This window comes from Chrysemys picta, chromosome 3, assembly GCF_011386835.1.
Source record: "Chrysemys picta bellii isolate R12L10 chromosome 3, ASM1138683v2, whole genome shotgun sequence".
NCBI classification, from domain to species: domain Eukaryota; kingdom Metazoa; phylum Chordata; order Testudines; family Emydidae; genus Chrysemys; species Chrysemys picta.
Genome location: NC_088793.1, coordinates 120667756 through 120680985, shown reverse-complemented (window position 1 = coordinate 120680985; position 13230 = coordinate 120667756). Strand labels below are relative to the sequence as shown.

Sequence of the window (13230 nt, the reverse complement as noted above, 5' to 3'; positions counted from 1 at the left end):
GAGTGCAGTAGGTTGGGTGTGAAAGGAGAACAGAAGACACACTAAAACAGACAAATAGAGAGAACCTAAGTTACATAGGGCCTTAAGAAGCAGTGCCAAGAAGCTTGAACTTTACTTAGTATTTCTGACATTATGATGTCAGATATCAACTTTCCAGTTACTCTTCATAATTGCAGGCTGTCCATTTTATATGGCACCCAGCAACAATAATGTTTGTTGCCAACTGTCATGGTGACAGATCTTCACCTATCTATGGAGTATCACTTAAGCATTATGCTTAGTTTTAAGACTGTACATCGACCCTTCCTGCCCAGTGCTCCTTTCTCAAACAGCCACATTCCCTTCCCAATAAACTCCATGTCTCCCAGCTCGGAACCCAGAAACTGAGTACGTTCAGACATACAAGTGAATAGTTTCCTTAGCATGTTTCAGCTTCAGAAAGTTAGTCTTCATAAGAAATAGGAGCAGTCATTCAAGACAGTATGCCACCTAGAGCTAAAAGTTACTGATCATAGTGTTTGAAAAGTTGTTTGTCAAACAAATTGAAAACTTGTGGATAATTCAGGTCAGCCACAGTTTTGCAAAAAAAAAAAAAAAAAAAAAAGCCCAAAGAGATCATAACTTGATTTTAGTTTTAAACTGAAACTATTTCATTTCGGTTTTCCCCATCCCCCTTCCCACTCTTCCAGTGTGTGTGGCGGGGGGGGGGGGGGGGAGAAGGAGGGGGAAAGAGGGAAGGGGGCAGAGAGGAGGGGATGTTTCTTCAGATTTTTATTAAGTTAAAAACACTGAGAAGAAAGTAAACTTAAATCCAAAACATTTGGTTTAAAGAAACTATGAAAATGTTGACACATTTGTTGCACAAAAAAATTGAGAGTCTTAACTCAGCTTTTCTGCAGAATGAAAAATTCTCATTTCCTTTGAAGTTTTTGTAGAAATTAATTTGGGTTTTTCAGTCAGCTTTAAACACTGAATTTATCAGATAGATTTTGTGCACAAATAGCAGGGCCTGGGAATGAAAACACTACCATAGAGCTAAAGCAAACGCCAATTCATCGAAACTGTACCACAGGATTTTGAACTCACCTGATTTTACCTCAAAATTGCCTCTATATGTAAGAGTTAGAAATCCTTCCGGGGACAGAGAGAGGGTTTTGTCCAATCCTACTATCCTCACTGATTTTAGATCTTCTACTTCACATCCACCAGCTGGTTTTCCATGACCACCACCACCACAATCTGGTGCTGGTCCACAAATATTTAGCTAAAAAAAATTAAAATGTGAAAAATGTTAACTTGCCTGAAGAATTAACGTCGAGAATCATTCCCACATAAAAGCAACGTCAGAACATAGTCCTCCTGTGGGCCAGAAGCAGCGGAGGCTATCTATACAGGATAATTAAATTCCCCATTTCTGCACTCACCCTAGTTCTTGCTTACTTCCTTTATGTATGTTGACATCAGTACAGAGAGGGTAGTTTCTCAGTTTCTGACCACCCCACCACCATCCAAAAGAAACAATGGAGCATACAATGGAGTAAAGCCAGAAACCCAGCAAAAACTACACTTGTGTTATAATTTTGTCAGCATCAGAAAGATGATTTTAAAGTTACTTTCGAGGTGTACCAATTGCCAGTTTGACTCTTTCCTCAAGTAGTTTCTTCAGTGGCTGGTGAGAAGAAATTTTAACTGCCTTCAACTCCTCTCCCAAAGTAGGGCATTGCCTGGCTGACTCATAAGGATACTGGCACAAAGTATAGGATCAGTAGTCAAACTTTCCACTTTACCAACTAAGACCAGAAGGCATGAACACAGCTTTGGCTAGCTGCAGTTTGTACGTTTAAAAATATATATATAAATAAATAAAAAATTAAGAAGTACCATAAATTTCTTCCCAATTCCACTGGTTATATAGCCTTTTTCTGAAGATAGTGGTTGCATGTTGAACAAAAAGCCACTGTTTGGATCTCTTACAGAGCAGGACTGAAAAAAAAAGTAGGTGGGGTTGAGAGGGGAAGAAAGAGGTTAGTTATTTTAAGAAGGGACCTGCAGATAGATAAATAAAATAAAATATAAAAAAAGTTTATTTATTTTAAAGAGAAGTTACATACTTAGCTTTAAAAAAATTTAACCTTTACAAAATATGTTTAATGACCAGGATGGGCACAACATAATTTGGGCAAGGGCTTACTGAGATTTAATTTAGACTGACTAGTAGCAATAACACATTTGTATTCTTTAGTGCGGTGCAAGAACAGATCCCCGTTTACTGTTTGTGAAGCTACCCAAGAAAGCATGCACCACTGGTATATTGGTACAACTGAACATAATGCTCTATAAAGCAAGTCTGAAAAGTCAACTAAGGAGAACTAAATGAGGGAGAAGAGAACGCATCAATGAAATTATAGAAGGACATGCAGATGTTTTGCAACATGGCCATTAATTTAGATCCAATCCAGGATGTGCATAAAAATCTGAGGGTTATTCAATTGCCAGTGTGAAATCAGTCTGATCTCCCTACAGGTATTTACAAATCCAGATGCAGCTGTGATGAGCTGAGCATAAATCCCTAGACAGATACAATACAGTTGGTGGTCTCCGTAGGGGAGCAAACAATTCAATGATCATAGCAAGTAAGTGGTTTTTATAAGTCGACATTCTAGTATATTAGTAGGGCCATTTGGGAAAATTGCCTTACTGCTTCTCATGATTACCTGCTCTATTGATCACTTAACAGAGGACTTCACTCTTGAGTATTCTAAGTCTGGCCCCTTTCAGTAGCTCTGGATCAATTTTAAAAACTACTTTGCTAAAACTAGTTTTGCAGGAGACAATGTGAGGGAAAGGGACAACAAGAAGCACAGAGCACAAAGAACAATTTTTAATGGCTACAAAATAGCCCTCCCCACTCTCACCTGAGTTTCATCTTTTGTTGTTGTGACTGGACAAGCAGCTTCCGTTTCCCACAGAAAGGTGACAACACATTCTCGATTATCAATAAACCTGGGGCTGCTATTCTGAAAATTCAAATTGCAAAGAGAACAACATAAAATTAAAAAGACTAATTTCAAGTGCATCTGTGTTTCATCTTATGTCAAAACTACTAATTATTAAAATAGCAAATTGCCAAGAAGAGTTCAGGGGCAAATTCTCAGTTTATTGAGAATCTGGCTCAAAAGGAAAGAAGAAGAAAAACGAAAAACGTTACTGCACATGCACTTTGTGGTACTTTTTCCCCTGCCAAGAGTTCAAGACTTTCAGTATGTAGGGTGCCTACACCAAACAAACAGCTTAGACTGAATAGTTAATTGTATTAAAGACCTGCATTAACAAAAAGGTCCTACTTATACACTTATCTAAGCCAATTAAAATTGTGTTTCATAAATTTCAGGACTTGGCACATAGTCCATTATGGTAAGCAAGCAGTTACTGTTATGGAATATTGAGTAAATAGGGCCATGAAGCACTAGAGGGTTAGTTTAACTATTTCAGATAAGAAATATTCAGAAGTTTACTGTGATCGAGTGTTATAGGTCCAACCTTACCCACAAAAGCAAAGCAGTGCAGAGTAAGTGCTAAAATCCACACAAATATGTTCTTTGTACTAAGATTCTGAGCATGATAATGTTATGCACTGATCTCAGAGTCATGCAATATTTCAAACACCTAGGGTGCAGCAAGAACAAACCTAGAACAAGTATTATTCCGGGCTTTCTACCTTAAATCTGAATTCCCTTGCTTATGTGGAGTTAGGTAATTGTAGCTTTGATATAAACAAATGGGAAACAGTTATACATTTATGACAAAGCATAGAGAGACAGTGAAACTGTTAAATCTGGTTGCCTTATAAAGTACATAAGTTTCCACATTTTGGATCTATCCTCTCCTTATGGTCACATTAGAGAACTTGCAATATGTATATATAATTTAAGACCAGTAGAGTTAAGTGTGTAAATTCTCATGCGTTTTAGGGTCGTATGAGAGCCAGTCTTAAATATGGCCTCCAGATCAGACCATTAACTTCTCAATTGTTAGTCTTTTTTTTTTTTAATTGGTTAACAAACAAGACTTATTGTAAGTCAGCTCTAGATACATCTCTGAAGCACTACAGTGATTGGTGGAGGGAGGGGGGGGGGAAAAATCACTATTCAGTCTTCAACAGGTCTCCAGTAGGACACTGCTTCTGCACCCCATACGAAGCCTCAGAGAACATTAATACAATGAGCAGACTACTAAAAGCGTTTCCATCCTTACAAGAGTGCCCTTGGAGCAGGTAAAATGGATTATGGTTGTATAGGAGGTCCTCTTCCCATCAGCATTGATGCACACAGAACCATTTGTGTAGGTTAGGAGGACTCGACCAAATCCTTCAATTACTAGGCCTTTGCTAGCAATCCCCAGGTTACTAATGGAAGTGGTTTCAGAAAAGGAACCCTATAATGAAGGAAAAGAGGATGTCAATGAAATAGCGCTTGCTTCTCAAAAATAAACAAACTAAAATCAAGCTTCCTCTTTTCAGCTATACCCAGAGTTCTTTGCTGTGCCAAAGTGACATTCCGTAATATCCTTTTCTTAAAGATGCAGTTAATTGTGAAACAGCAACTGAGAGGTTAAGAAATCTACCTTCCCCCATCCCTCAAATTATCCCATCAAAGCAAGATCAATTCTATCTATAATATTGGTTTACAGGAAGGTGTCGAAGAAGCTACCCAAAACCTTTAGAGGCAACACTCCGTTTGTCAGCTAACTACAGCTCAGCAAAAAGATTTAGAGCAGGGGGGTTCTCAAACTGTGGTACGTGTACCACTTGTCACACATGAACTTGATGTGGTGAAGTAAATAGACTGAACAAGCTTTTAAGAAGGATTGTACATGACTCAGAATTTGGGTGCCACTGATTTAGAGAGAGTTTGTAAAAGCGTTCATCTCACATTTGATGCTTCTGCAGTTTGTACTGCTCTTGTGAGAGACCAAGCAGTCATGGACATTAGGGCATTTCCAACAAGTGACACACTACGTTTCCATAGGATAGAGCCAAAGTAGATTTTTGGGTATGCAATATGACATCAGGGCCAACAATAACAATCCTCTGCAGTTCTGATGTCCAGGGAAGTGAATGGCTGATGACAATGGATTATGATGCAGGTTTCCTTACTGTATCTCCATCTTGACGCAAAGCAGCAAGGGTGTTTCTACTAACCGACTCACACCGCATAGAGATTGCCAATTGTGTATGATGACTGATGGGAACAATTATCCACCAATCAGGGGGCAGTAACTACCAAAAACTCATTTCCATTTGCAAACCAAGGCAAATCCAAATGTGAGGCTCTGGAAATGGATAGATTACTGATTTAGCTGACAGTGTCCATTTCTTACTCTTAGAACTACAGAGAACTAATGCAGCTCTTGTGAGAAAGTAGTTTTTAAGTCATGAGATCACAAAAGGAATTCCATCTGTCTCCATCAGTCATAGACAGGGTCTTGCAGAGAAACACTGCTGAAACATTAATTTTTCCAGATTTACAGCTAAACAAAATCTTTCCCCACTCAATCTAGGTACTTATATTGCCCTCATCACCATCAGATTTGAGCACCTCACAATCAGTCACGGATTTTATTGTCTACACCCCCGGGACTTAGGAAGTTCTCCCCATTCCCAGGTGGGGAACTGAGGCACAGAGAGACTAAGGTATGTCTACCCAGGAAAAAGCTAACAAAGAAACAAACAAAAACACACACAAAAAACAAACCAGCAGTATCAGAGCCCAGGTCACCAGGAAACTGCTCAGAGGGAGAGGCTGTTGTTTGCTTTTACTCTCACACCCTTCTCTACCACAGTTCACTGTAATGTACAAAATAAGACCAGAGGATGTGGATGAGTGAATAGCATGTTAAAGTATTTTAAGAGGCTCTCAGTTTGTGTAGGAGAACTTGCACCAGAGTGGGTATAAGCTCTGTGGCATGTTAATTGCTTCACAATGCAGATGTGAAGCAGAAATCTGTTAAATTTGACAGTTTAACAGGAAGCAGGAGGGTGATTGACAAATTTGTGGATGGGGACCTCCCCTCACTTTTCCTGGTATGTTCCTGCTGTTGCCGTTTGTTCCTGCGGTGGATTGCAGGTACACACGCTCAGGAGACTTGTCTGTGACACTGGCTGCACTGTCTCCACACCAGCACCAGGCTCCCCATCCTTTTTTTTTTTTTTTTTACTATTATTATTTGGTTAAATAAACTGAAGCGTTTAAGAGTGGACCAAAATCTCATAGGCTCCTACTTACAAAAGCCTGTGAGATTTAGATTATGGGGGGGAATTTTGAGATTCTGCCCCCAGGGAAGAGGAAGAAAGAGGCCAGAGTTTCTTGACCTACTTGTATGCCCTTTGTTTAAGGCATAAGGCTATCCACCCCCACAATATGTATTGTAGATTTTGGCTGCAAATCAATAAGGTGCACAAGGAAAGGTAAGTGACTGAGGAGTGACAGGAATGGGAGACAGACAGTTATAGTATGCCAGCCTCAGGTGACTGTGTGGTTTAAAGGAAGGTAGAATTTTGCTCTTGAGTAAATCTGGCATTACAAACTTGTGAGGGCAAGTTTGACTCTTAACTACTAGAGCTACTAAACTACAAATCAGAGTTCTACTGAAAGACCTGCTAGTGATTGTGCTAATGCTTATGGACCCACAGGCCATTATTTTTACCCTCCTACAGTCAGAAGGCACTTAAAATGATCTTTGATCTATATACAACATTTGATGCACTAACTTTTGGTGCTGGGGTGGAAGTGATACTCACATGATCTTTTTCAAACTTCATCTGACAGCCTGAAGCATATCGATCACACCCTGGAACAGGAACCAGAGGGCGGCAGACATTTATGTAATACTTTCTGCGCTCATTTGGTTCAGAGTTGTCCATGGCATACCAGTTTTCACCTCTGTCTTCGGATTTTGATAAACTGAATTGCCAAAATGAAATATTTATATTCTTAAATTACAATACACATTCCTCTTAGAAATGGAGAGAACTAGAGCAATTATAATTTGTGAAGAGGCAAGCAAAATCCATTCTTCAAAAACCCACGCAACAGCTATTTCAGAAGCAGCAAATACAGGCTTCTCCCTTATTTGCTATTATCATTGTAACAATCAGAAGTAAACAAAGTACTAAAGTTGTAAATGTTTGGCTGCAGAATGTTTCTTAAAAGTTAACTGCACTTTCTGTGTTTGTTTGCAGACTACAAAACAAAGAGACAAAGTTCGGATTTCATACCAAATGGACTGAAGGTGAAAAATCCATTGCTATCTACATACTGCACAGACCACAGTGAGAGATTATGCAATACACTATCAAAGAAACTGAGGAACAACCTGATCAGCATCCTATACAGCAAACAGGAAAACATCAAAAAAGAGCTCTCCAACCTGGAGACTTTCATAAATAACCAACCCTCCACACAAATGGACTTTACTAAAATAAGACAGGAGATCTACATTACACACTTCACCTCTTTACAAAGGAAGAAGGACTGTAAGCTGTCTAAAATCCTACCTGCCACATGGGGCCACAACAGTGGTACCCCTAACTCACCCAGCAATATTGTCAATTTATCCAGCTACACACTTAACCCAGCAGAAGAGTCTGTCCTATCTCAGGGACTCTTTTTGCCCCAGCACCCACGTGAACAGGCTACAGTTCTGCGATGATCTGGAAGCCTACTTTTGCCGCCTCCGACTCAAAGAATACTTTCAAGGTAACACTGAACAGTGCACTGATACAGATACCCTCCCACCAACACAGGAAAAAACTCCACATGGACTCCTCCTGAGGGTCGAAATGACAGTTTGGACCTATACATAGAATGCTTCCGCCGATGTGCACAGGCAGAAATTATGGCAACACAACATCGCTTGCCTCATAACTTAAGTCTTGCAGAACGCAATGCCATCCACAGCCTCAGAAACAACCCTGACATTATCATCAAAGAGGCTGACAAAAGAGGTGCTGTTGTCATCATGAACAGGTCTGACTACCAGAAGGCGGCTGCCAGACAGCTCTCCAATACCAAATTCTACAGGCCACTTTCCTCAGATCCCACTGAGGAATATACTAAGAAACTGTACCGTCTACTCAGGACACTCCCTACACTAACACAGGAACAAATCAGCATACCCTTAGAATAACCCCGGTCGGGGCTCTATCTACTATCCAAGATCCACAAACCTGGAAATCCTGGATGCCCCATCATCTCTGGAATTGGCACACTCACTGACGGACTATCCGGATATGTGGACTCTCTGCTCAGACCCTATGCCACCAGCACTCCCAGCTATCTCCGTGACACCACTGATTTCCTGAGAAAACTGCAATGCATTGGTGATCTCCCAGAAAACACCATCGTAGCCCCATGGATGCGGAGGCTCTTTAAACAAACATCCCAAACACAGATGGAATACAAGCTGTCAGGAACAGTATCCCTGATGATGACACACACAACTTGTTGCTGAGCTCTGAGACTTTATCCTCACGCACAATTATTTCAAGTTTGGTGACAATATATACCTCCAGACCAGTGGCACCGCCATGGGCACCCGCATGGCCCCACAATATGCCAACATTTTTATGGCTGACCTGGAACAACGCTTCCTCAGCTTTCGTCCACTCACGCCCCTTCTCTACCTACGCTACATTGATGACATCTTCATCATCTGGACCCATGAGAAGGAGACTCTGGAAGGATTCCACCACGATTTCAACAGCTTCCACCCCACCATCAACCTCAGCCTGGACCAATCTACATGGGAGGTCCACTTCCTAGACACCACAGTACAAATAAGTGATGGTCACGTTAACAACACCCTATACTGAAAACCCACCGACCGCTATGCCTACCTTCATGCCTCCAGCTTCCACCCCGGACACATCACACGATCCATCGTCTACAGCCAAGCGCTGAGGTACAACCGCATCTGCTCCAACCCCTCAGACAGAGGCCAACACCTACAAGATTTTCACCAAGCATTCTCAAAACTATGATATCCAGACAAGGAAATAAGGAAACAAATCAACAGAGCCAGACATGTACCAAGAAGTCTCCTGCTACAAGACAAGCCCAAGAAAGAAACCAACAGAACTCCACTGGCCGTCACCTATAGTCCTCAGCTTAAACCTCTCCAACGCATCATCAGTGATCTACAACCTGGACAATGATCCCTCATTTTCACAGACCGTGGGAGGCTGGCCAGTCCTCACCCACAGACAACCTGCCAACCTTAAACATATTCTCACCAGCAACCACATACCGCACCATAACTCTAACTCAGAAACCAATCCATGCAACAAACCTCAATGCCAGCTCTGCCCACATATCGACACCAGCAACACCATCACAGGACCTAACCAGATCAGCTACAACATCACTGGTTCATTCACCTGCACGTCCACCAATGTTATATATGCCATCATGTGCCAGCAATGCCCCTCTGCTATATACATTGGCCAAACTGGACAGTCGCTACGTAAAAGGATAAATGGACACAAGTCAGATATCAGGAATGGCAATATACAAAAACCTGTAGGAGAACACTTCAACCTCCCTGGCCACACAATAGCAGATGTAAAGGTAGCCATCTTACAGCAAAACAACTTCAGGACCAGACTCCCAAGAGAAACTGCTGAGCTTCAGTTCATCTGCAAATTTGACACCATCAGATCAGGATTAAACAAAGACTGTGAATGGCTAGCCAACTACAAAAGCAGTTTCGCCTCCCTTGGTGGTGTTCACACCTCAACTGCTAACAGAGGACCTCACCCTCCCTGATGGAATTAACCTCGTTATCTCCACACTGATTCTTGCCTGCATATTTATACTTGCCTCTGGAAATTTCCATTACATGCGTCAGATGCAGTGGGTATTCACCCACGAAAGCTTATGCTCCAATACATCTGTTAGTCTCTAAGGAGCCACAGGACTCTGTTGCTTTTTACAGATCCAGACTATCATGGCTACCCCTCTGATACTAAGGTTCTGATTGCACAACCATTTTCGCTATCAAAGCCAGCCAAACAAAACAATGCAGGACACTAATCAATTTACAACTCTGACAGGCACAGCAGTGTACCTCCTAAAAAAAGGGATATGCTTTTTCCTTCATTTTTGCTAGTCCTTTACAATTCAAGATTGTCAAGATTGTCAAGAATGATCGTTGGTTTCCAACATTGTCTATGCAGCAGACACCAAATTAATTTACAGTGAGACTTTGCTAGATAGAACATTTGTTTTTACATGCAGGTTTTGTTCTGCAGTTATGAATCTATTTACTTTTCTCTTACCTTGATAAATCATATTGTTCCATGGTGTTGGGATCAGTCACAACACATTCCAATGGCATCTCTGGACAGGCATATTTAGTGTACCATTTAAAGTTGTATGTGTAATTGTCTTCTACCTAAGTTACCAGAATCATAGGAAGACAGTCACAAACAGACTGCAGAATAGGTCACAAAAGTATGGCTTCTAAGAATATTATGAACTGATATGCCTTTTAACTTGGGTAAAATGGGCCTGTTCCCTTATACATGGGGAATAGCCAACCTATGCTCTCTTAGGATGCAAAAATTCGGGATCCACAGCTTGCTGATTTCTGTAGCTCTCCTGTCTGTTGTCATCCTCTCAATTGTGTATTTTTCCCCAGTTCAGTTATCAAAACTTGATCTCTTCATTCATCTAGCATCTTTCACGCCACAGGATTCCACAGCACTTTAACAAGTTACTCCTGCATGTAGCTTCAGTCACTGGGATGCAGCCTCCTCAGCTGCACAATGGCCAACTATACTTTTATCCAAAGAAAACTACAGAAGAATATAAGGTATGGGTGCGGCTCCAATAACCACAGTTGTTTGGCACAGAAGCAGAACGTAATTATTCAAGCTGGAAGTTAGCCAGATCAGGGCAAACACCCTGCTGTTGCTCAGAATGCCAAACACAGCTTTTGCCGCTCTTGAAGTTATGACTGTAACCAGAGGCAGATGCTCTGCAATAATAATTCAAAATGCCTTTTATCAGAATCCCCGCTGCAGCTGCTGGGAGTTTGGACTCTCCTTTGTTTTACACAGGTTTCACACAGACACAATGCAGCTGAGAATCTGAGATCCTTGAAATTTAGGGGTTTCTGCCCACGCCCTCTTGGTCATTTGGAAGTTCTTACCTGGTATTCAGGCTGACCTATTCCAGCTTCATAATCACAAAGGAAAGTTATAAGGGTAGATCGCTGTGTTTTCTTCTCATTGTTGTAGGTTGTACCATTTTTGTAGGTCAACTGAATCATTCCATCGTAATAGGAAAGTTTGGAACTGGGTTCTCCTAGACTCCAGGTATGATCCTTGCTAAAAAGGCAAACACACAGCTTGAAAAAAATTTATTTAAATCAAATGCTAACTGAACTCATAAGACACCACTTAAAAGCTAGGGCGTGTGCACCCACACAGAGTAAATAACTGATGTAAATTTAAGAAGCCTTGGAGGGAAACCAAGTTTTCAAAATGCTAGTTCTGAGCCACATTACCATTAGTATATAGAGAGTAATACTCTTATTCTTTGAAGTGAAGTTCTTCTTTGAAAGTGACTATATATGACATGGGAGGAGGGGATCCAGGTTTATTGTAGCTTTATGGCTTCCAGAGCAACTCCTCTCCATTTACAAGTAGAGGGGGATGATTTTATCCAACTTTTAGCCCTGCAAACTGAACCTGGAGTCTAGTAGCATAACTGGGCTCTCACAAAAACACATACATAACCACTCTACAAGCCAAATTCTGGCCTCGGTCACACCTATCCAACCTAGCCATTTTCAGTGAGGACAGAATTTGGTCCATTGAAACAGTTATTGAACAATAAAATGCTATTTTTACAATCACTTTTCAGAACAGAACTGCTCTTTAAGTGAAATTAAAGTATAACTCTCATAACTAAAATCTCCAAGGGTTCTCTCCCCCCACCCCCTGCCATCAAGTGGGAGCTGTGAAAGGAGACATTTTTACATATTGCTTAGAGCTCCTTTACCAGTAAGTTTGAAAAAATTACAGGACTTCATAGTTAACTTCAGCAAGCTAGTTACTGCATGACCACATCTAGAGACAGGCACCTAATGCACTATGTACAACAACTGACCAAGTACTAGAGATTACATGAGACTGACGATACTTGCCTTTTTGCTACTTGACATGCTGCTGCTGATTTTGGCTGACAACGGTCCTCTGGCACACTGCTACAAATATTTATGTAGAAATCATAATCGGTTGTGTTAACGACATAGCTGCCGCTTTTCTTGGTTAAAGGTGACAAGTCAAAAGAAAACCCTAGTGAGAAGCAAATGAAAAACACCACACTTGTTCAGTATATTCAGATTTGTTTTCAATTTTTTTCCTTTTCTCATCTTTCTGAAAGCTCTTGGCCCATCATCAAGACAACTATACTTTATTTTCTAAACCAAATAGATAAATACAGGTGTCATTTGACTAAAGCAGATGCTTTTACATTTTACAGGTCTTTTAATCTAATCTAATCTAAATACTGTTAAGAACTCTTGTTATTGCTTTTGCACAACTGTCAAGTACATTTTACTACCTTCAAGAATGAAGATGCCTGGCTAAATTAAATGTATGATTGCAAAAGCAAGTGGAGCATTTGCAGATGCATATAGCTAGTCATGCACCTAACAGCCATTTCCACATGACTCGTTTCGTAGCTCAAGCTTCAAATGCAAGAGTGACTATACATACCTCAGATAATCATTTTATGTATTTTAAAACAACACATGATTAAATGTGGAATAGGTTGTCAAATATGAAAGTCCACATAAGCTTGAGATTTCTCCACTAACAAAACCCTCAAATCCATCCTCTGTGGGAGTTGGGTACATACCTGCCTGAGCATCAGAGACTCTGCAGTTGTCTCCTTCAGTTTTAGACAGGACACAGGCAGCAGCTGTATACCACTCAAACACATACAAACACTCATCACTCTCCAAGTTAAAGACAGGGGCACTTTCTAGGTCACCTGGCATTAAAAAAAAAAACAAAAACAAAAAAAAGAGGGACAGTATGGAGCTGAATTGTTATTGGTTTTCAAGCCCCTTCTGCCAAGCTTTGTAGCAAATAGCCTGAAACAGACAAACCTCAGATGGCTGAGCTATCAGTTCCCTATTCCCATTGAATACAGAAGCTGG

General features: G+C 40.8%; 1 protein-coding gene across 1 annotated transcript in view; it reads right to left on the bottom strand.

Annotated features, from left to right (window-relative positions):
* IGF2R (insulin like growth factor 2 receptor) overlaps window positions 1-13230 on the bottom strand; it is a 91150-nt gene that overhangs the window by 42613 nt on the left and 35307 nt on the right. The window contains exons 15-23 of the mRNA XM_065588914.1: window positions 12927-13061; window positions 12211-12361; window positions 11212-11389; window positions 10337-10452; window positions 6800-6962; window positions 4255-4434; window positions 2916-3017; window positions 1882-1983; window positions 1087-1264 (exon numbers count right to left, since the gene is read on the bottom strand). Coding sequence (XP_065444986.1) covers window positions 1087-1264; window positions 1882-1983; window positions 2916-3017; window positions 4255-4434; window positions 6800-6962; window positions 10337-10452; window positions 11212-11389; window positions 12211-12361; window positions 12927-13061 — 1305 coding nt within the window. The remainder of the gene's footprint in view (window positions 1-1086; window positions 1265-1881; window positions 1984-2915; window positions 3018-4254; window positions 4435-6799; window positions 6963-10336; window positions 10453-11211; window positions 11390-12210; window positions 12362-12926; window positions 13062-13230) is intronic.